General features: G+C 44.9%; 2 protein-coding genes across 3 annotated transcripts in view; one reads left to right on the plus strand and one right to left on the minus strand.

The window, feature by feature from the left end:
- The window catches only part of adgra3 (adhesion G protein-coupled receptor A3), a 30,669-nt gene extending 26,907 nt beyond the window's left edge, over positions 1 to 3,762 (minus strand). Inside the window, exon 1 of the mRNA XM_069705189.1 lies at positions 3,104 to 3,762. Within this exon, the coding sequence (XP_069561290.1) occupies positions 3,104 to 3,321 (218 nt within the window). The 5' untranslated portion in view covers positions 3,322 to 3,762. The remainder of the gene's footprint in view (positions 1 to 3,103) is intronic.
- Positions 3,763 to 5,556: 1,794 nt separating this feature from the next.
- On the plus strand, positions 5,557 to 13,212 carry LOC138624718 (cytosolic beta-glucosidase). 2 transcript variants are annotated; one of them, XM_069705155.1, is made up of 5 exons: positions 5,557 to 5,726; positions 6,503 to 6,727; positions 6,826 to 7,628; positions 8,158 to 8,281; positions 12,932 to 13,212. In XM_069705155.1, the coding sequence occupies exons 1-5, from the start codon at positions 5,672 to 5,674 to the stop codon at positions 12,979 to 12,981; spliced, it is 1,257 nt and encodes a 418-aa protein (XP_069561256.1). In that variant the 5' UTR covers positions 5,557 to 5,671; the 3' UTR covers positions 12,982 to 13,212. The 2 variants fall into 2 exon arrangements, with proteins under 2 accessions (XP_069561256.1, XP_069561255.1); XM_069705154.1 differs by lacking the exon at positions 12,932 to 13,212 and adding an exon at positions 9,082 to 11,246.
- Positions 13,213 to 23,884: the final 10,672 nt, after the last annotated feature.

The raw sequence follows: 23,884 nt of genomic DNA on the forward strand, positions 1-23,884 counted from the left end.
TTTTTTTTTTTTTTTATCTGTCTCCGGGAGGTAAAGGTTAAACTCAAGCCGTCGTATTTTAGCCGAGGCGCGCACTGACATGGGAGGACAGGCCAGCTGTAAACACATTCGTGTCATTTCCTCTCGGATTACTTAGGCATGTGGTCTCATTGGGAGAGCACAAATGCGGGGAATGCATTACTCACTTTTTTTTTTCTCTCTCTACAGAGAGGCATTCAGAGCAGAACTGCACTGAAAGACTACATGCACTCAGCGTCGGGGCGAACGGCTACCACCAAATATTCAAGTCGGGCAAAATGTTAGCTGATAACGGTGTCACTGCTCATAAACGAACCGGCAGAGTTCAAGCTTGACTTCCTGTTCCTTTTCTGGCGTGTCGTCGAACCCATTCTCCCAGCGGTTCAACAAGTTCCCCAAAGCCGAGAGAGCGGTTGAGAAAATTCTTGAAGAAGCGTGCTTGCGGTTCAAATCTTTTTTTTTTTTTTTTCATTATGTAAAAAGCCTGGATTTAAAGTTCGATCTGTTGGTAAACCTCTAAAGAGGAGTGGGGCGAGTACAATGAATAGAATGGGTTTCTAATCACGCCTAACTTTAACTGTCATTTTAAAAAGAAAAAGCGATGCCACCAGTCAGTTCCTGTACAAATGACCATTCCGCTATAAGTATCCCGAGTAGCTAAGAGAATCATTTGCCATTTTGGGGATGTTTTTAAATGGAAGCGAGAGATTTGGTTACTGCTGCTGAAAGCATGGGTACAAAAGCCATTTCAAGATGCAGATCTATTTGTTGATAGAGAACAAAGATAGTTTGTGCGCCTCGAGAAAAGCACACCGAATAATATCCTCAAGTGTTTGCTAAATATAATACGCCGTAATATAACGAGTCACTTAAGAAACAGCAGAATCTAGTAAATTCGCAGCATGAAATCCATGTCCGCACGCAGAGCCGACGGCGGCTGAACGGGGTGAGATTTGCTTCGGCTTAACGAGGAGAAATAAAGAGGGCTGATCGTTTCCAAGCTTGGGGAAGGGCTACTCGCTGCAGCCGAGACTCCTGTCTCAGTTTACCAGCTGTGTCCGGGCCACGGTCAACACCCCACAAGACGGAGGGAGTGCAGTAAAACGGGACCACCGCGCCCCCCCCCCCCCCCCGAGAAGGCCCCGCTGATTTTACAGGTCGAGAAATTAACATCCCCAAAACGGCACAGTCAACCTAAATCGCTGCTTCGGTGCCACCCGTGCCCGCAGGGAACCGTGAGGACACTTCGGCTGGCAGAGGAGAGTTCTGTTGTCCTCGCACGACAACAATCGTCCAGAAAACACAAAAGCGGACGGTGGGAGGGAGGGGGGGGAATTCTTGCGACTTTCTGTCTGCGGTCTCTAATTACATGGTTTCCCGTTCTCTGGAAGGCCGGCGTCCACATTACAGCGTCTGAGCTCCGTGTTAAATCGCGAGAAACCTGGCTCAACCTCCAATCCATCACTGCCAGAACAAGATGACAAGACTCCGAGCTCACTGAGGACGTAGAAAACAGCAGGACGAGCGACATGGGCCCCGTGTTAATGCCTTCAGAGCAGACCGGAGCAAAGTGATCTGCATATCTCAAATTCTATAAATATTTTGAAGTGTTGTGAAAATATCCCTCAAAACATAAAGAGAGGAAAATTAAGAGTAGGCGAGAAACAAAATTCAGGAGCTACCAAAATTCAAGTACCACACATGTATTTTTTTTCTATAAATCTTTCACGCCCAGTGAAAGCCGACATTTCTCAGCTGATATTGCCCCCCCCCCCCAAAAAAAAAAAGAAAAAGTAAGTACTGCTCCTTTATGAATGACCGAAATAAAGCAAGTTTCAAATCTCTCATTTGTACTTTAGTACTGTACTGAAACCACCACAAACGCGTATCAGTATGAATAAGCGCATGTAAAAACCAAACAAGCCCATGACTTCGTAAAGTGCTGCAGGCCAATGCACATGTGCCTTGTGGTAAACCACTTAAAACCATGCACTGCACTGCAATGGTCTTACAGCTCAGTCCATTACCTTTCTCTCCCTTCCTGGAGTCTATTATTTTCTTTCCACTCCTGCACCCTGCCCTGTTATTCTCATAATCCCCCCCCCCAAACACACACACACACACACACACACCACCACACACTGTTATATGACGCCTTGGAGATACGGTGTCACGTGTGACCACTTATTTAGCAGTCAAAATATCTCCCTGCACATGAATAACTACGTTACAGGAAGACAGGCAGTTACTGTTAAATGAGTTTTGCATTGTGTAGGTGTAGTAACAGTGCATGTTCACAGCTGTAAAATGGTGAGCTGAATTATCGACCCATATCTATGGAGTTTACATTGTTTTGGCGCAACAGAAACGAAAACCAATGTTTCCCAAAGCCCAAAACCTCTTGTTTTGTCATTTGCACAACCAAACGGGGTTCAGTTTGTTTTAATGGAGGATTAAAGGAACTAGAGTCTGAAATGATACCGGATTTTGGGGCCCAACGCCAATATACTGTATACACAGTGTAAACAAATGCAATCGTTGCTATAATCCATCAAATGTGGTGATCAAACACTTTTGACATAATTTGTGTGATGGAATATCCACATCGCAATCAGTGCACTGAAACAGTAAACTCCACCGAGTGTTTAATGACTTATGAATAACTCACAAAGGGGAACAATTTCTAATTTACCCCAAACATCTTTTTCTGCATTATGTTCTGTAAAAAAAAAAAAAAAAAAAAAATACAAAAAAAGTTTTCATGCTGACCCATATTGGCCAACGTACACAGATACTGATATACCCCCCTTCCCTCCCCTCCCCTTAGGGAACTCTGTAGTTTTAGCGGTACTGAGAATCACAAAACCCCCCCTTTTTTTGTTGTTGTTGTCTTTTTCCCCCTCGTATTATATAGACGTATTAAATAGAGTATTTAGAAGTGCAGCCTGCGCCACAGGGAATATAGGGGGGCTGTAGTTCTCGCAGGTTTTGGGTGTGTTCCCCCCCCCCCCCCCCACCACCACCCCACCCCACCCCACCTTCCCCTCCCTAAAATGAAGGCAGCGTGGATCTCCTGTATACTCACAGTGTGGCTGTGCTGTTGGGGAAGGAGTCCGGGGGCAACACCTGATGGAGCTCCATGTTGCTGCAGACCACTTTCCTGTCGGACGGCGGGCTTTTCCCGCCGCTCTTCGAGCGTTCGTCGCTCGGTCTGCAGGCAGAGGAGAGCGCGGAGCCGCCGGAGCCGCCGGAGCCTCTCAGCAGCAGCAGAATCACCAACAACTGCAAACGATCCCCCCTCATTTTCACACACGACTGGGACACCGCTGCAGCATTGGCAAAAAGGGGAACAATGGCTTGATAACACACGGGGCAGATAGGGTGGGGGGGGGGGAAGTGTTGATACCGAGTACCTTCGTTACAAAAATGTGACCTTAAAGCCGGACAAAAAGGAGACCTTCGCCTGCATGTTGTTTGGCTCAACTGAGCCTTCCTCCTCCATTTCTCGCAGGGCTCTTTCTCTTTGCTCACGGCAGAGGTGTCCCTTCTTTCTTTGGAAAACCACTCATTTATAATTCCCGTTTCCTTCCCGGCGACGCTTTCATTTCCTCCAACTCCACAAATCCAACGAAACGCTGCGTTTTGTCGCCGCCTTACCGAGTAATTCGCCCGGTTGTTGAGCGGGTCTCTTTGTTGCCCATAGCGTGGGTCCAAATCAGAGCGAGTCCGAGTCTTTTCCACGGGAGGCGGCTGCAGTCATCCCAGGTTTATCCACTCCAACTTTGGGCAAGGGGTGGGAGGGTGAAAAAGCTCACTTTAATGTCACAGTACTTTGGACTGCGAACTGCACCAAATAAAAGCGAGTAAACTCTCCCCTGGGCACCAACAGGAAATTACTTTGAAAAAAAAAAAAAATTAAAAAAAAATAAAAATAACGAAAGCGTCAAAAGGAGAAACTTTTTCAGCTTCAACAGTTCTACAAATGTCACCAAAAAAACAAAGTCAAATCCTCTCAATCGCTTGAAGAACCGTTTTCGAAGTGGTTAGTGCGTCTTTTTTTGTTTTTTTTGTTACCTCCGTGTCTTTGGAAAGTCTTCAAAACTAGTCCTCTTCTCATGGTCCTGCCCCGGGATCCACTATCGTCAAGGCCAATGGAATTCAAAGCCATATCCGGTCCGGATTTCAGAATAAAAGCACGGGGCTCAGGAATCGTCATCCATTGAAGGTGTGTCTGTGTGTTTAGGTCAGACTATTCAAGCTTCAGTGATGGAAAATAACTACTCAAGGGTGAAGACTTTATCTGGAAAGGAGTGGGGATATACATTTTGCAGGGGATCTTGGAATTCCTCCACCTGGGAAGATTTAGGAATTTTTCATGGCATTTCTTGCAATCCTACATAATATAACCTACTGGTTCATGGGTATAACACGAATGCAAAATTAGTTTTTCTTCTCAGATAGACACAAAAATGAACACACAAAAATGCAATAATATTTATGATGCACATACAAATGATATAAAGGGTACTTGAAAACCATTCCAATGTGCTATGACACTATAACTAGAAGAACCTGTAATTTATTAACTGTATGTATGAACAATCCATTTTCTTTGTTGTGATCAGGTCGAGTGAGTCACTTCATACTGTAGAAAACTGAACGACAGGATAGAGTTGGAAGCGAGCGCAGGCCCAGGTAGCATTTGGCCTTCAGGCAACCCTGACCCCATTCACCTCCACTGGGCTGTCTGTTTTCAGGAGGCTTGACGGTCATACAGGACATCCCATAATGCTACAAACAGAAGAATGTAAGAAAAAAAAAAGTTAAGTTACCATCTGACTTTCGGTCAGCTACACAATCAAAGCCAATCAAAAGCCGTTTCGAAAAGTTCCTCTGGATGAAGAAACTGCCACAGTCTGAAATGGTTTCTACATATATCCATGGACACGGGTTTTTAACACATTTCACTGAAAATCATGATATTAATTGCAAACACGTTTCATTTTGTAACTACAGCTAATTTGACCTTATTTTTGAAGTACAAAACCTTACAACCAATGTGCTACTGTCACCAAACTCAAATATAATATTTCAACTTGAATCATGTTTAGAATGATTATGATAAACGTTTCGATGACTTACATGCTATATTAACATGTCAACAACACCGGACAGACTGCCAAATTTTTTTTTTTCTTTCCACACTAACAAGTCAAGACGTCATCAGGCAGGACTGCAGCCTCCTGTGCTGCGTTCAGGTGCTCCTCGTTGATTTGAGGTCCAGAACAACGTTTTATGGGAACAATGAAAGGTCAGAGCCTGTAACTAGTGTTGCTTTTGGCTTACTACTACGACGACTACACAATGACAACCTTTAATTCATTCTGTAAAAGACCGGAATAAAGAAAAGAGAAAGCATATTATGAAAGGTGTTTTCAGTTTTAGTAAAAAAAAAAAATGCATGTAAAAAGAAACTAGGCGGAAAACCGTTACGCCCCTTGAACGCAACATCTCGGAGTAGTTCCTGTTTCGTCGGATATGTATGGCTGCACGTTGTACTCCGCGCAAAAACATTTACTTTCAATATGTGGTTTCTATGAGATAAACACGCAAGAAGAAACACATTGTTTCAGCGTCCCAACACAAATGAAACATGTTCCCTCGTGACTTTGCTTGGGGAGCGGGAACTGCAGCGTATCAAATAGAAGGTATGTAAGGACAACCACGAGATTTCTGCCACTATGGTAGTGATCACTGTTTGAAATATTGAATGTGACAATGCGGGGTCTAATGGAGTAAAAAGCCCTACAACTAATACTAGAGTTAATAAACAAAGCCTTTATTATGCCTACGTAGTAATTTAAGTCAGTTCTAACAGAAATTGTGCCTCGTTTTGTGGTGGCACTGTAGTAGGTTTTGCAATGATGCAGTCAGAGACATATCTAATATATATAAAAAAAAAATCCAACACCACAAACTAAAACCAAATGAAAAATAATTAGCATTTGAATTCACAAAACTGTTGACACACTTACAGCCTATTTAACAAACATTATTCCTCTTGGACTAAAAGGAATCATGTTTCTAAAAAAAAAAAAAAAAAAGGTTGTATGCATAGGTGTCATATGATGTTGAAGTATAACCTATACAACGGTTTACTTATATAATCATGAACATTACAGTGTCTGCTGTTGTTTTGACTGCCTCTCAAATCTGGTTCATTTAAATCTGGCAACAAATTCACAAAGAACTCCAGACAATGATGTTTAGGACTGAAGACAAATTAAGAGGAAAATGAAAACAATAAATCCTCATGGAGATGAGCCAAAGCTACAGTCACAATCAATCCCCTGAAATCCACAGACACACTGCAGGTCCCAGCAAGAACACTACTGTGATCTTTCTTTATGTCAACACCCTACCTACTTTTTTTTTTTTTTTTTATTTTTTAATGAAATGCGACATTCTTTATGTGCCCGTCGAGGTGGCTGGCAGGCAGACGGCAAGGGACAGAGTATCTGGGACACGTTTTGTCATGAGAGCGGCAACGTGTTCGGGGAGCAGAATGGAGATGTGGCCGGTAACAGCTACGAGCTGTGGGAGAAAGACTTGGAGTGTATCCAGCTGCTTGGCCTGACGCACTATCGCCTGTCTCTCTCCTGGGCCCGCCTCCTGCCTGATGGGACCACAAGGCACGTCAATCAGAAAGGTATTTTCATATTCCCTGATGACCTCCTCTGGAATTAAATCCAAGCCTGTTTGATGGCTTTAGTTGCTGTTTATTACCCATCGCTGTCTGTCCAACAGGTGTACAGTACTACAACAAAGTGATTGACGATTTGCTGGCCTGCAACGTCTCACCAACGGTCACCCTCTACCACTTCGACCTGCCTCAAGCTCTCCAAGATCAGGGGGGCTGGAAGTCACCTGGTATCGCAGCCCTCTTTGACAACTATGCCAAGTTTTGTTTCCAAACATTCGGGGATCGTGTCAAACTCTGGATCACCATCAATGAGCCGCATGTGTGCGCCAAACTGGGTCACGAAGACGGCCTCCACGCCCCGGGGCTGAAGGAGAAGGGCACCGCTGCCTACCTGGCGGGACACAACATGCTGCGTGCCCACGCCACGGCCTGGCACAGCTACAGCTCTGTCTACAGGCCGGAGCAGAAGGGCGCGGTGTCTCTGGCCCTCAACAGCGACTGGCTCGAGCCATCACAACGAGGCTGCGAGGAGGACGTCGCTGCTACCGAACGTGACCTCGCGTTTACGCTGGGATGGTTTGCCTGGCCCGTGTTTGTGACTGGAGATTATCCAGAAATCATGAGGTCTGCCATAGACGCCCAAAGTAGGAAGCTGGGACACAGCGGCGCCTCGAGGCTGCCCCGGTTCTCAAACGATGACCCTACCATTTTGGGAACAGCCGATTTCTTTGCATTAAACTACTATACGTCTCGCAAAGTTAAATCAGGAGGAGGCTGTGGACAAACGTTGTGTATGAAGAGCGACCGAGATGCAGAAGAAGTTTTGGATTCTTCCTGGCCTATTTGTGGGGCGTCCTGGCTGGCTGTGGCGCCTGATGGCTTGAGGAAACTTCTAAAGTACATTAAGGTGAAACGACAAATAAACCCTCATCTTTTTAGTTCATGTTCTGCTGCATGTTCTGCTATAACTTTTAGCTAACTTAATCCACATCACTAAAAAGGACTTAATCCACATCATTTCCTTTGACTTTGGATTCAATCAGCTGAAATGCAAAGTCATTGTTCTTTTTTTTTTCTTTGAATCAAACTAAATTGACCAACAAGACAGATCGCCTTCAACCAAACAAGGAGAACACGCTGACATTTGTTTAGTGTCTGGCTATTGATTTTGTATGCAGTAATCGCCTCTCAACACCTCCAGAAACACATTGATGCTTCATTAGTGCTGTCACATTGAATGAAACAGTTACTTCGCTGAAAAGTGTTTGCAAACGAGCAATTTCCTGCTGTTGTGACTTGTCACAGGCCATTAGTTTGAGCCTGGCACCGTTGAAATGCAGCTAAACGGCACACTGTCGACCGATCTGTCTCCGCTCCGAATGCCTGACAGCCGTGATGCCTTGTTTGACAATAATGTTTGCCCTCTGACTTTCCAGGACACTTTCAAAAACCCGGCCGTCTACGTTACAGAGAATGGCTTCTCTCAGGTGGGGCCGCTGCAAATTGAAGACGTCCAGCGCTGTGAGTTTTACAAGGAGACCATCATGGAAATGGCTACAGGTAATGGCTAGTAAATCAGTACTGCATAAATACCGCATAATAAAGTAGCTGTGGCAAGACGGTCGTAGGGCCCCAGGATGTGTACGAGGCAAATGATGGTGAAAATATTCCAAAGTTTCATTCAGTAACAGTATACTTTCAGTCCAGCATGGAACACACAGTTTAATGAATGACCCTTGTACTGTATAAAATGTATGATATTTTACATCATATGATTAGTATGCAAAGACTGGTTTCTGTCGCATCAAGTGATTCTCAATTAAACTTTCCATGACACCCTCTGGAATGTAAGTGCATCCACACCCACGTGTGTGTGTCTCTTAATTAAGCAGCCATACTTGAGCGTCTGTCCTCGTTGAAGTTAAAACAAACATTAGAGATATGCACATGTATCAATTAACTGATTCGATCTTTTTTAATATTAAAATCAGAGTTATCACGGTGGAAAGAAAAACAGCAACCATGATGGATTTTCTTCAACTAAAACAATAAAAATATATATATATATTTGAACTCTTAATTTTTCGGCCTCGGGAGTTGTGGAGTTGTTTTGTTTTGGTGCCACCATGTGGCCGGTCTGTTATTTTAGATGCCAGAGATTTGGAACGAAATGGAATCAATCCATTATTTTAATGTGTTTTTTTTTTTTGTTTTTTTTTTACACCTGCATATGAACAGGTGGCTTTAGGAGTTAGAGTTTCTGTGGGACGTCAATCCCTTCCTTTTGAGATACAGAATAAATAGACGTCTGACAAAAATAGTACTTTTATTGCCATTATATGTTTTAACTCTGTTTATAGCCATACAAGAAGATGGGGTCGACGTGCGTGGATATTTTGCGTGGTCCCTGATGGACAACTTTGAATGGGCTGATGGATACAGCGTTCGTTTTGGATTGTTCCACGTGGACTTCTCGGATTCGAAGCGGAGTCGAACCATCTATCGGTCTGGACGGGAATATGCCAGGATCATCTCTAAATACAAATCCGGTCAATCCAAATGAGAGCAGCTGGCAACACGACCATCACTTCATAATGTTACAGATAAAATGAATTTTTCCCTTTCTCATACACTAATAATAAACCAGCAGTGGATAGATTTTTGTTTTGTTCGACTCACAAATTACAAATTGTAAGAACCTAATTGACTTGGCATCAACTTCCTCACGCTGTGCATGCAGAATTTAAAGCACCACTATTGTCTCTGAATTTCTTTTCAGTTTAGAAAACGGTCAGGGACTAGTCCAAGACGTTGGCGGACTTGCTTGTTTTTATAGAAAATCTGACTCCAGTTGGGGGATGTGAAGACGTTGGCAAAGAGGGTTACATTGATTCAATTGAATGCAAATTCGTATTCTGCCCTGTCCAATTCCCAGTCAGTCTATAGAAGGAGGTTTATGAACAGCCAAGGCAGCTGTAAGCAGAGCAGACGAAGCTGCTGCGGCCACTTCACACGTTTGAGTAGCAACCATCAGCAATATTAACAGCGGTACCGTCATGCAAATCAGCACGGCACGTACGTCTATTAAGTGCCTACGTGCCATTGGCCTGCGTTGGCGGTCTATCTACGTCTCTAAAAATCTACCAGTGACAATCACATGAGTGTGTCAGTTGGCAAGGATAATACCTCGCATTGTTCTCTGGAAGTTTACGGTCGACTGGATGGTGGAGGTCTGCAGCCGCAGTGACGCCGGCACGGGGAGGGCGGAGTTAACGCCAAAACATGAGCTGCAGTAATTACACTCCCGACTTGAAAGGTCATTTCCTGTTTACAGACCAGAAGACACAATGCATGTCAATTTACGGGGGTCCAGACAAATATGGTATGCCCACGTGGTAATAAGAGAACCTGACAAACATGATCCTCCAGGAGAAGCCCGGCATGCATTAAGGATCTGAAAACGATAGTCAACAAAATACGTTTTCCTCTCCTTCAAAATTATGTGTCTCAACGCAGACGGATACAAAGAAACACGAGGGGATAAAGGCATGTCAGTTGACCGATGGCTCAAAGCACATGATATTTATATGGAATAAAGGTTCAGATCAAAGGCAGACGTAAAATCATTGATAATTACTGTAGTTTGTCTATAGGGAAACTAAACCACAAATCATAGAGTACAGTTTTAAATCCTTTTGTAACTCCTCAACCTTACCTATCAAAGAGAAAGGACACGACAGAAGCTAAAGTACTACAGTCAACTAAGTGATGATGATGCCCGTCAGGGTGCATAAAGAACACCAGAGACTTTGAAGGGATGCCAGCTGAAAGCAACAGATGTCCTGCCACAGGAAGAGAGCATAATGCCATTTGTGTTCCCCGGACAGCTGTGCAAACCCTCGACTCAGAGAAAAGAGAAAGAGCAAGGCCAAAAACAAAACAAAAAACTCCCAGAGGCTCTGTGTTGATTCTTTGGCATACTGTGGTTAAGGTTCAGGATTATTTTTGATAGTGTGCTTTACGATGCACTGTAGTGCTCCCGGGTTTCAGGAACGGTATTGAATCTTTGGTGGGTGTTCAGATGTGTCTGATAGAAAGGAGGATATTGTAGGCTCTTTGTGGTGTTTTGGGGTCATGCCAGTCCCACATCAGTAAACAGGGTGAGAAGCAGAGACGAGGAAGACCAGCTTGACAGCACGTGTTTGTGAGCCTACAGTGCCACCTTGTGGTACACAAGGGAATCACAGTGTGTACTGTACTGCACTTGACAATATGGTGCCGCACGACGTGCCGCTTCGATTAATAAAACGCATCCTGTTGGTGTAACAATAAACAAGTAAAGCAGCCTTCTAACCACAATACATCATATATTTAACACAATTAATATTTATGCTCCGATCTGAAGGAAAATGTCATTTATATTCTGTGTTGGGAGACTTTGTTTGCATTAATAAGCATGGTGTATCGTGACATCCAGTTGGCTCAGCTCACTGTTTTCAACAGATGTGAATAATACCCTTGTGGCCCTCCTCCATCTATGTCAAGCCGAGTGAGAATCTCCTTTGTCTTATGATGAATAACAAGCTATTGTGGAAACATGAATAATGCCGCCGCTCGGCTTGGAACTTCTTCTTCGGAGGCTGCTTTGAACGCAAAGTTGAACCGCATCTCACACTATTTTTTAACACTAATGAAGTTCATCTGTGGCTCTGTTAGAGGCTGCTGGTGGTCTTTGAATCTCTGCAGAACACAAAAGCATTTACTAAACAAATGTAACATTCAACTTGTCAGGCAAAAACATACACAAATCCAGCGTGGCAAAAAAAAAAAAAAAAGAAGAGAGAAGCAACAATTGAAATCTATCTTACCCGAGTCAGAGTCAAAATCACAACGGAAGCAGGTTTCATTCACGTTTCCCATGATTCATCAGCACAGCCCATGGGCAACTGAATTCTCAGCTAAGAGTTGATTAGTAATTCCAACAACTGTCTCCCAGTATTGATGGATTCCATCTTCCTCTATCACTGGGTGGAGGTAGCTGCATGGGTGAAAGAACCTCCACTGCTGCTGAATTGATTGAATGAAATATGAGCGAGAGGTTACCCTGCACTCAGTGGATGTTGAAATTAGCCATTTATGGAGAACCGAGGAATAATATGTGCCTATTGCGACTTGGAAAGCTTAAAACATTAATTAGCATTTAAATAATTCACACTTCCAGTCTCTTTAATAGCCCAACTACGAATATTCAACTTCAATTCATTACAGCTAGCAGAATTTATTCTGATTAGGCCTCCATGTAGAAAGTCACCGAAGAAACCCTTTCTAAATGTGCTTTCCAATTAAGCGCCAAATATATCATGTGTACAGATAAGTTGCTTTTGACAATGAATTAGCACATTTAATTGTAACATTCAATCACATTCACTGGCGGAGATTTACCCCGAGGAACATTCTGGTAAATTACCAAGAGAGGCCCATTTGTACTTGACCAAACTTAACTCATTATATTTTGACAGACACTATAAAATATTCAATAACAAGGAAATTCATTTACTTATTATAAATTAACTAAATAATTTAGCCGCTAATAAACTATCTTCACTGTGAATTATAGGAAAAGCAGAATCTTGTATATCAGTGCAGTGCTTACAGGTGCAAAGGGTAGGACTTGTGGCAAATAATTACCTTTTTCTATTTACTGATTACCCTCATATGCATATTCCCTGGAGAAATTGTATAATTAGATTGTTGCTTCAATATCAAGATGAAGAGACGTGAGCCACTCCCTTTCTCTGGAGCACAGATACAAATCTCTTCCCTCTTTTCTTTGTCTGGGTCTCTCAGTCAGCTGGTGAGGGACCCGAGAGCCCCCAAACCACCACTCAGCCTGTCTTCATGTCGTCTTTTTCTTTTCTTTTCTTCCCCTTTCTTTCTCTCGCTCTTTTTCCTCTCACTCTCTCTAGCTCATCATCTTCTCCTCTCCTAATCGCATTGCTCATTTTCCATTGACAAGTGAGTATGAGAAGAGAGGGAAAAAGAAAGAGAGAAAAAAAAAACAGCACAAACTTTCTAAATCCTATTGACCTACTTCACCAGACATTTCATTGGGAATTCATATTAGTGCAAAAGAGTTAGAAGAAGAAATGTTTTCTCATTTTTTCCCCCTTCTGTCTTCCTCACAACCCCCTCCTTTTTATTCTCTTTCAGCTGGAAGCCATCTTCCTTGCATCCCATATTTGATCCTGTATGAGCACTAACAGTACAAGTGGATAAACGCCTTACAGTGGCATGAGCAGCGTTTTCGGAGCTCTGTCACCACTTTTGACAGTGGCGTAAGAAGCGAGACATCGAAGTTATAAAAAGGCGATTTGGAAGACCTCATCTGTGATTGATGAATTTCGGCGGTGGAGACGAGACTGAGGAAGATGAATATTGCTGGGCCTCGAAGACAGGAAGTGGACTTATGACAGACCCAGACAGAGAACTAAAGCGGGGAGATGGAGAGAGAATAAAAAAAAAAAGAGAAAAAGGCAATTCAAATCTTTTCTTTTAAGCCCCTCCCTGAGGGACTGCAGATGACCCTGCTAACGACTGTCAAAAATTCTAACTCCCTTGAGTGTGATGGCGCTGCATGATGGGAGGGGGTTCGCAGACCCGCCTGAAAAATTGAAAGCTCCTAGAATATTCAGCTAACCCTGTGTGCTCAGTTGGGGGTGGTGATGTAGGAGGTGGGTGGGTGGGTGGGTGTGTGTGCAGAGATTGGGATTCTGTGTATGCATGTGTGTGTGTGCGTGTGTGTGTGTGTGTGTGTGTGGTGGGTAAGCCCAGCGGTGGTGGCGAGTGAGAACCTCCCTCCGTGTGCTGTGTGTGTGGTGGCCAATGAGCCGAGTGCCGTGTCTCACGGGAACAGCGGCGGGACGGCGAGTGAACACAAGCGAGGAAGGGGGAAAGACACAATTTATTGAACTTTAAGAACGGAAGTGAAACCCAACTGATGGCGGTGCGGTTACCAGGCCTGGATCCAAGCGGGGAGACTAATGACGTGGACGTAACCCCGTGCTCCCGATATGCAAACAGAATGTCATCAGCAAAGAAAGAGTCAAACATCCTTCTGCTCTAAATCTCCTCTCTAACATAAGGGACAGAAAATGAATACCTGTAGGTCTTATCAGTTTCCACATTTGCACTCCCTACTTCGATCAAAGATTTAAGGAACAACTGTGGTTTTGTAGAAGCTTGATCTTAATTTTAATTAATTTAGTTTGGGCTATCCTTCACTCTATTAACAACATTACTCACTGAGAAAATTGCTGAACTCGAAAAACACAAGATCATCATAATCCATTTTAGTCAAACAGAGATAAGACCAAGTGGTAACCAATAGCCACTCCGAAGGGTGGGCTAATCAGCCGACCAGTGGGGGTGGCTTATTGCGTATACGTTCATGTCGTTTCAACAATGGCAGCGGTGGTAGAGTTTCATTGTACGACATATTTCATACGGTAGTCGAAGCCGATCGGTTAAAGGCCGCTCCAATAGCTTCAAAATCCACTCGAGGTCTACGCCCATTTGGATGCAGAAAACTGGAAGTATTCCTCATTGAAGCGTAGCAAGACCCTATCTATGCACAAAGGGAATTTGGGTCTGGTAATACCAGACCGCACAAACCAGTAACTGGCCATGAAACATTTTTTACTTATGACATGGCAGAAATGAGCCGTTTATCCTTTTTGGCAATTTGCGCTACAGTTGCATGTGTTGCATTTTTCTTAATCACTTCCTGTCATGCCCACAACAAGGGGATTTTGAACTGGAGTCTGTAATCACTGAGCTGCGTTTTCCTGATGCAGCAAATTGGCTATCGTGACCGTAAGGCTTTCAGAGTTTCTTTGTTCAAAGTGAACGATATAAAAGGGTCAAGTGTGTGAGTTATGATATCCAAACTTTGGTTTAGATGATCACTTGTTTACCCCTGGCTAAACTGTTTACAGTCTGACCCCTTGAGTTTTCTTGCCCAGTCGGATTCGTCTCAGATTTCAGCAATTACCCCGGCGAATACAGTTTTATTAAAGCAAAAAATAATTGGGAAACGCACAGTATGTCTTAACGTATCAGGTGGAGATTCAATTTGGGATTTTTCTTTAAATGCTTAAACTCTGGCGCAAAGAGAAAAGCCGTTTAGGGACGGCGATCCAACAGTTCTGACAAAAAAAAGCAGCCAATTTCAGGTATTTCCCCAAACAACAAGTGGTTCCTTTGGAAAACTCTGCAACTCATCTTTGATTAACTGCAGGCGCTTTAGGTTCAGGCCATTTCAAGAGGATGAGGAGAGAGGAGACGCATGGGGTGCAGAGCAACAGTGCGCGTGGACTAATTAACTCTAAGTGTTGTACGACATGCTCCCTGTTCACCCGTGTTGTCACTCAGGGTTTGAGTGGCACTAATGAGAGAATTATCTAGCCTCGGACCCTGGTAATGCATTCAAATGAACACCAGCTGACCTGACCTACGAGATGGCTTTTTAATCTCACCACTTAATACCAATCAGACCTGCTTTCTCATGTGCCCACACTGGGAGGGCCCTCTGCTCCAAACGCCGCCATCCATTTTTTTCCCCCCGCCCCACTGTTGATCTAAGGGAGAGCGTTAATTGTCTTGGATGACTCGAGGGCCTCTGTTGATATTATGCAGAGAACCTCAGGTGTGCGGGATAAAACAAGTGGATAGGGCCTCTAAAGTGTTTGCCGGGCATCAAAATGAAAGTGTTAGTGCGTGTGCATGCTTGTGTGTGCGTGTAAGCCCCTTATCATGAGAACCCAGTTGAGGATTAAGAAGGTTAATAAGGTCATGAGTTTGCAACAAAAGTCTGTGACATACAATAGAGCTTTGGCATTGTTGGATTACCATAATCATCACCCATTGGTGCCCGAACCTGTGACTCGATTGTTGTGCTCACTAGATGCAATACGAATGTTCTGCAGGGGGGGCGGGCTAGGGGGAAATTAATAATTACCTCCTGGTATGAGCAATTTAAGCATTTATACTCGAGCAAATAAGCCTGTGTTTCTAATTGGATCAAGGTATTTTCAGTTTGTTGTCTAGCGAGGTTAACCGTGATGGTGTGTTTTCAGCCAGACAGCAATTGTGAACTTGTGGGCAACATGAGCAATAAGCCCTTTCAAGTGTTTGGGCTGTAGTCGTTTTTGTTTTGCCAAGTGCTCGAGGTAACAAATAGCAGATCAGCCAGAGTTCAAGGCTGCTCGTGAAACGGTTGGTGCGTTTCAATGCCTTTTGGGGAGACTTTTATTGTTATAAATCTTGTGGCATTCTCGGAGCGTGTGTGTTCGGCTGTTCGTGTGTGCCAGCGAGTCGAGCTCATGCTCGGACGCGACGTCTGCTCGTGTAAACGTGCAAATTAAGCCTTAGGAGGCAATTGCGCCCTCCCGGTCTGCAACCGTCCAACCCTCTGAGTGTGCAGAAGTGTGCTGAGATAGGGAGGAAAAAATATTGATGAGTCTAATATACAAGTCTTTCCACCTCCCTCAAGTCATTAGAATCTATATTTTTATACTGTTCACAAGCACTCAGGATTTGCCTGAATGAGGTGCAATTAAAAGGGATTTAATGGGATTTGCTTATTGCTGATTCAAGGAGGGGGTTGTGATACCTTTGGTAGCAATTTCCCTCTGCAATGTAAATTTTGAAGTTATACAATTAAGTGGGGAATAAGCCCTTCGGAGAGAGTTGCCATCTTGAAAAGAAGTGGTAAGAGAGACGTCATGTTGAAACTGCGCCACCGATGAGATGAGATGATGTGATCATAATGTAGCTTCCTTGTGTTCCCTCTTACTGCAGATGACGACACAGTATCCTGATTTCGACTGTACTTTGACTGCTCTGTGTGTGTGTGTAAATGAATAGTGGGTGAAAAGTTTCGTAGCGGTGCGTAGAATCACACGCGACCGGGATTCAATGACATGTTACGGGGTTGGGTGCATTTTGGAGCACATCATTTACATCACTCGCTGACAGCTAATTGTGCAGCAGACGTTAAAAATCTGCCCGTGTGTTGTGTCATGCATGTGTGTGGCAAAGTTGCAGCTTTCGTCTCTCTATCTCAGCCCACAGGTCCATTGTCATGCAGGCGCTCGGGTAACGGGCCCGGTCGTCACTCATCTGCCTGACGGCCGCTGCTATCTGCCCTGACGCTGACTGATGATGGGAGGGTGGGATGGGAGTGTGTCGGTGTCAGCACCCAGTCTGTGGTGGGAAGAGGGGCGGGGAGGGGGTGGGGGGTAGGTGGAGGGGTCTGTGGCAGGCACGCAGCGAGGGAGGCGAGATAGATCCCGCCCTGAGTGAGGGCTTAGTTAGACACCAGTGGGCAGTGCTGCATTCACTGACCTGGACTGTAATAGTGGAGCTACCGGGCACGGCGAGGACAGCAGTGTTGTGGAGACGGATCAGTGGTCACTTGGACAGCATGACACCGAAAAGAAAGTTAGGCGAACAAAAAGACGCGATGTTGTTCAAATTCACCATCGGATTAGAAGAGTTGTCATGTAGCTTTGCACAGTTGGTGTAAAACAGGGGTCATCAAACTGTGGTAAGGATGTCCAGTGTGGGAACTCGCGGCGTTGCAGGAGGTTGAAACAAAACTCAGAAAGCAAATTTAAATGTTGAGTCGATGAACAGACGTTTGGGAGGTAAGACGACATGTTTTTTGTTTTTTTTTTAATACTGGAAGACAAATTACGAGTGAAATGAGCGGATCGCACGACGGCTGAGCATTTTGTACTTTGGAACTGGTGTGCACCACCGACAGTCCAAACAAATGTGAATTCAGACAGCCAGAGTTTCAAACGTCACATACCTAAAGAAGCCAATCTCATCACTTTGCGGGGTGAGGGGGGGGGGGGCTTTCCACATCATCAAAGAAGCAGGTGAGCATGGGAGGGTTGGGTGGAGAAAGAGGCGGGAACTGTTTGCATATTCATAGTCTCGCACATATTGAATGAAGGCAAAGGTGTCGAGTCAAGTCTAATCCATTTTAAGACATTAGGGAATTTGCTTCTGGGAAACAACTTCTAAATATGCAATGCTGATGAACACAGATGAGTTTTTAGTAGTTTAATCAATGCCAGGAACTTTAAGTGTTGCATTAGGATATCATTTATCAGGTAATTATTTCATTGAGACTGAATGTTAATTATCTCTATTACTGTGTTCCATGTATGCATTTATGTACGTACTGTATATGCACAGGTGGACGTATGCGTTTTCATGCATCTAGTGTCTGGGAAGATCAATGCGTCCCCGTCGATGTTGTCTTGCCCTCCACACGTGAAATGAATGGAAGGGGAGGCGGAAGGGGAGGGGGAAGGGGAGGCGGAAGGGGAGGGGGAGGAGGAGAGGAGAGGAGAGTGGGGCCGAGTGGCTAAATGGATGCGATGCAAATGGCACCAGAGGACATAGGAATCAATTTACCTTATTGAAACAAATGAGAGCAGCTCAGCCCTGCCATGGCGTGTGCGGGTGTTTTTTTTGTTTTGTTTTTTTGGCCGCCCCCATTGTTATTGTAATTAACCCACCCAACCCAAATCCCTGACCCTCCCTTTCACAAATGCAGCCAACCCCCTCGACAACCCTGCCTGTGCCTGCCTGGGTTCCCTTTTACCCTAATGAAAAAGCCTTAGAGGTTCCCAGGTAAAAAAAATGTAGGTGCTGTAATGGTGATTCATGGCCTGGGTGACATGCTAAAAGGCAAAGGAGATCTGCCTCGGAAAGCATTCAGGGAAGGGTATTCCACATACGAGCGCCAACACGCACACACCCACAGACCCTCTGCTGACTTACGGTCATTTCCTTTACCCAGCATGCTCTCTTGTTTATATACTCCCCTCTCCCCACATTCAGGGAATTCCCAATAACCAAAATGGACTTTGGCGAGTCGTTTGAATGACCTCGAAGGTAAGAGGCCAACGCGATGCCTATTTCATCTCGTGATGTGTGATGTCCTATTGGAAATTTGCCATTCTTTCATTTACAGGGAGGCCACATTGACACTAATTCCCCAGTGTGGCATGGGCATTGTGTAGGGGTCTTGGGGGATGGATCAATAGTTTAGAGAGAGCGATGGGGTCATGGTGGAATCAATGCGCTGGACAAACGACCTCCAGCTGCCGCCTGCACCTTCCAAGCCGCTTGACACCTGAGGCGATCTTTACTGAAATGTCCTCTGCTGAAATGCCACAGGGCCACGGGCTGCTGAGCAGTCACTCATGCAGGGCCCCCGAATCAAGTGGTGTATGCAAACTGGGTCTGCTTGTCATCCACGGTGAAAGGCCTTGGCTCAGCTTTACTACATAAACAAAACTCATGCACCTGAGAATGTCAATTACCTTCCGCCTTCCCCTTCTGACGGCCCCGCGCTTGATGGCCAAATTGGGATTAATTTGGGGAGGATGGGGGCCGGTGTAGAGGTGACACTGTGTCATTACACCTCAAAGAGAGAGAGACGGCTGTGGCGTGGGGAACAAGAGCAGCGGGCCGGCTTGATTGCTCCCCTATTGCCCTGCGCAACGTTTTGCATAAGCGGCAAGAGGCGCTGATGAAAACAAGTGGCGGTTTCAGGTCGGACGCAGACACCCAGAAAATGAGCTTTTTTCCCCCCTTTTCTCTTCTTACCCTTCCGCTGGGCCGCATAATTCAGAAGAGCCATCTTGTGGAAATGTCATCGTGTGGTGGCGATGGAGCAAGCAGTGTGACAGAATGCTGTAACGCCTCCCGGGCTGGGGCCCTCGCCACGCTTGCTACGCCCGAGTCGGCCTGACCTTGCAGGTGCTGATATATGCAGCCACATTGGCGTCAACAAATGGACAACCGGTGCCTCGTCTTTGTGGAAGGTTTTAGCCAGCGCCGGCGCAACTTTTTCCTCTGTTTTGGGTTCATGGAGAGGTGGTGCATATTTCAAAGACAGCCTGTATATGTTTATTTGCTTGAGGATATAGATTTCTTCCCTTTTTCCCTCCTTTTCTTTTTTTGAATAGAGGTCAATTCCCCACTGTGCTTTCTCTTTTATGCGCCCACTCCCTATTCTTCATTCCTCTTACCTGCTGACACATCTGACAACACGCTGCTGTATTATCATCTCCCAACCCCCAGCTCTATGCCTTCCCCAACAACACAGGGCTGGCCCGACTCCTCCACCCCTTCTCTTTCTCCTTTAGAAAACTGATTATAAATGGTCAATTTGAAAATAGACTGGAAAGTCCCCAAGGCTGCTTGGCTTGTCAAATTGAAAAGGGACAAGGACAAGTCAGTCGACTTTCTCCCTGTCCGCCGTCCCGGTGTTTCCGAGGCAGGTGTACGAGAGGGAACGTAACAAATTCCCCCCATGCGGCGAGCAAGGCGATGGCGAAGGATGACGAGGGAGGGTGGGGCCCTCAGCATTTATATCACAAGTCTCCACAAAGAGTCTATGGATCACTCCAGTGGGCTGGTGTTGGCAGTATCAGGAAAAGCCATAGGCTGTCAGGGAGTATGTGCTTTTCATATTTCACTGCAGACAGCTTTCCCTTCTCCCGGCCTCACTCACAGCAGCCTTTGAGGATAATATCTTCAAATCTCTCCTTGCCATGCTGAGAGGCTATTTTTAAATAGATATTTATTTCATTCTCTCAATTTTTCTTCCCTCTCTCTCCCTGTCTCTCTCTCCCCTCTGTCCTACAGGTATAGCTTTGTGACCAGTGGAGAAATTGACACAAAACGGAGAAACGCTTGTGGCGCTAAAGGTATTTCTGTCAACACCAATCTACGAGTCTTTTCCTCTAACATTCATTTACAAAAAAAGAAAAGAAAATCTGGCTTGTTTCTATTTAGCGCTGCCGCCATCACAAACAAAATCAACCCCTCTACCTACAATTTACCAAAATATGATTAACAAAGCGAAAAAAAAAAAAAAAAAAAAAAAGACATGAACTTGGTAAAAAATTGGCTTTGGACCAATTCTGCTGAGGTCTCATCTAATCAAGAGACAGAGCGACTAAATACTTGATTTTATGAGTCTTCCAGTGATCCGCAGTGACTTTTTATGTTAACAATAAAGCCCCTTTCTGATTAATCACACTGGTGAGATGGAAAGCACCCTTTGATATAGCCCAGACGTCCATTGCGACGTGATTCATCAGAGGAGACCATGCAATCAGATGGGACGTGTGCTCCCCCCCCCCAACACGTATCCCCTCTCTCCGCAGAATACATTAGAGGAGTGTGAGCGACGGAATCATCAGATACCAGGAGGTGAACTGAAGTGGTCATGAACCTAGTGTCAAACTCAAATAGCTGAATGGCAAAAGATAAAACAAACAAGGAACGTGAGCTGCTTGCAGAGCAAAGCGAGGAGCCGCGTGTCGCGCTGGTGAGAACTTTTACAGATAAGGCCCGCTAGCCCTGCATCGCAATTGGGCCATTATCGAGTGTGACCCCTGCCGAATACGACCCTAAATTTATGTATTGTGTGAAATTTCTCCCCACGCCGCATGACATGAGTTATGTTTTATGCTCAATTGTGAGCTGTTCTTCTTTCCCCCGGGGTGCACGGTCCTTCTGACCGACTGCACAAAAAAAAAAAAAAAAAAAAAAGGAAACAAAAAGGTGGATGGAAAATTGTGCGCTGTGACTTTCCCTTTGGGCTGAACGTTGCTATTAGCAATGTGACCGTGCTTCAGGTTGAATACTGCGGTGACAGAATACACAATAAAGCTTGTTCACTCAAAAGACTTTCACTTGCTTCCTTTTACGCCCTTCAAGGTGGGCTCCTCCAATCGACAGCATTTCAGTCGGTCGCACTTTCATGTTTACCATTTCAGACGAGAATATTAGATAAAAAAAAAAAAAAGGAGACGCTACGACCTAATGCTTTAGTACACTCTCTCTCTGTATTCCCTGACGATTGTCTCTTGCGCAGTAAGCACATTTGAAGTTGTTGTCTGTTATTCTTTATCGTATTTCGTCCTTCTAACCATGGCTAATAGCAGTTTTTCCTATCTTCCTCTATTTCTGGGCTAAGCCGGGTCTTAGAGCTGGCCCTCCGTTTTACAGAGAGGCAGAAAATGCTTGGGTAAGCAGAGGAAGGATTCCTCGCTCGCTACTTCAGGTAGTCCCCTCCCTCCCTTTAGCCGAGATATCTATCCCAGGCCCTTATTATCACCAAACAAGCACTTTTTGATGATGATAAGTAATAGCCACATCCCTATGTGTAGGACTCACTCCTCAGGGGAGTAAAGAGAGCATGCTGGTCATTTTTCTTGCCTGTTTGGCGTCCAGCAATCCCGGGGAAAATAGAGGCTGCATGGAGGGGGGTGGGGGAAGGGATTCTGTGTATGTTCAGCACTATTCACAAATGAAGGAATGAGCAGGAGATTGTGTGAGAGAAATCCTTTTTGCCGTTTTCCAATGATCTAACGAATACCTCATTTATTATAATCCTGATTACTAAAGACATCATATCTCCTAAAGTGAGACATTAATAAGTGGGAAGTGGCCACAGCTTCACATTAAATACTCCAGCTCTACAATGTGGCTGTCAAACAGTGTGGATAATCCCAGTGATGAATCCCCAACTTGCTTGTTTGTTCAGAGCAACAATGATGGAGAAGGAACACATCAAAAGGCGAGGATGACTTAAGGGTCAGCGCCTCCTGCTGAAATTGTGTATCCACTAATAGCACAGTTGGGTGACAGCAGTGGTCGAGGAAGGAGATGATAAGCCGTGGACAAAAGTGAAGATACCCTGCGACCAAAGCGGACACAAACAAACAGCATCTCGGGGGCCTTCTAATCTCGCAGACGTGCTCGACAGTGGCCTGTCAAAACGCACAGACCAATTTATATGCACAGCAGGGGAACTCCCCTCTTCTCAATTTGGTTGGCATCTTGTTTATTTCGTGACATGGCTGCATCTCGCTGCCAACCGCACCGACATAATTTAGTCGGACTTGAACAAGAGGCTGATATTACAGTCTGCTAAAGGAGGGAAGGGAGGGAAGGGACGGCAGAGAGGGGCAAAAAGAAAAATCAAAGACAGGAAGAAGGAAGTCACAGCCTGAAATATTGAGCAGTGCGAGTGAGATAAAAGATTGAGGCTAAGCGCGCCAAACACAACTGGTTTATGTACTTGGAGTTGAAAGTTTGGGACTTATTCCTGCGTCTGCTTGCCCACTATGAATGCAGCCTCGGTTGTGATCTGCCAAGTATGCCACTCAACAGAAGTGGCTTTCAAAGCAGGTGTCCAGACCAGTGTATCAACCGCTTTGTCCTCAAGCCAACATAACCTTTGTGGGGAGGCGAGTATTTAGAAGAGGAGGGCTGTTGCTTTCACGCATCTTGACTTTAACAAGTTGGTAATACTTTGATGGAGCCCAAGAGGCCTCTGGTCATTAATGTACATCCTGTTTGATACATTTAAAAAAAAAAAACATGTATAGTTGACTGAAAAAATGACCGGTTTGACAGCACTCGTGTTTACACAAGTACATGCAACACTTTTTAGGTTCTTTTTTTTTTTTTCTTTTTTTTTTAAACCCAGAAGAGTAAACTTGTTTTAGGAGCGCTGCCTGTGGTCTAAATATATAGCTAGTAGTGTGGTCACATGAAAGTGGTGGCTCTCCCCCCATCCTGGTGGCTGTCACAGTGAATCCCGGAGCTGCCGCTGAGCAGCCTGACCTTTGGCTCTGCCTTTTAGTACATTGATCCGCCGGTCACTTTAAACCAAGATGGGTTCCCTCGTCTTGCTCGCTCCCACCCAGTTCACCTGAGCGGACTTGGCGACTGCCTGGGCCTTCGCCCCGTGGCCTCTGACACGCGTTTTCCCCCATTAAGACGGTTCTGTGCACGAGCCAGTCAGAATTATTGCTCTTTTCTTTTTTCTTTTTTTTTTTTACTGTCTTAAATAATACTGTATCCATTAAAAACAAAAAAAACAAAAGGATAGAAGCTTTGCTTCCAGACCAGATGCGTGGGGTCATGCGTTCTAATTTTAGGAAGTGTTAATTGCAGCCCTCTTAAGTGTCCTCACTGCCACCTTTGACAAAAGCACCATTCATAGGCAGGGCAGCCAGGCGGGCTGGCAGGGCGCCCACTTTGCCAGTTGTTGCTGACACT

Source organism: Brachyistius frenatus, unplaced genomic scaffold, assembly GCF_029030835.1.
Source record: "Brachyistius frenatus isolate BFR_SWC_R1_liver_20210118 unplaced genomic scaffold, ASM2903083v1 Contig_54, whole genome shotgun sequence".
NCBI classification, from domain to species: domain Eukaryota; kingdom Metazoa; phylum Chordata; class Actinopteri; family Embiotocidae; genus Brachyistius; species Brachyistius frenatus.

What these genes read in the sequence shown, in the direction of transcription:
- LOC138624718 (XM_069705154.1), top strand. Translation starts at nt 5,672, where the DNA reads ATGTTCCCTCGTGACTTTGCTTGGGGAGCGGGAACTGCAGCGTATCAA. An exon ending in TGCAGCGTATCAAATAGAAG is followed by an intron (nt 5,727 to 6,502) that starts GTATGTAAGGAC and finishes GTGCCCGTCGAG; the next exon opens with GTGGCTGGCAGGCAGACGGC. An exon ending in AAGGCACGTCAATCAGAAAG is followed by an intron (nt 6,728 to 6,825) that starts GTATTTTCATAT and finishes TCTGTCCAACAG; the next exon opens with GTGTACAGTACTACAACAAA.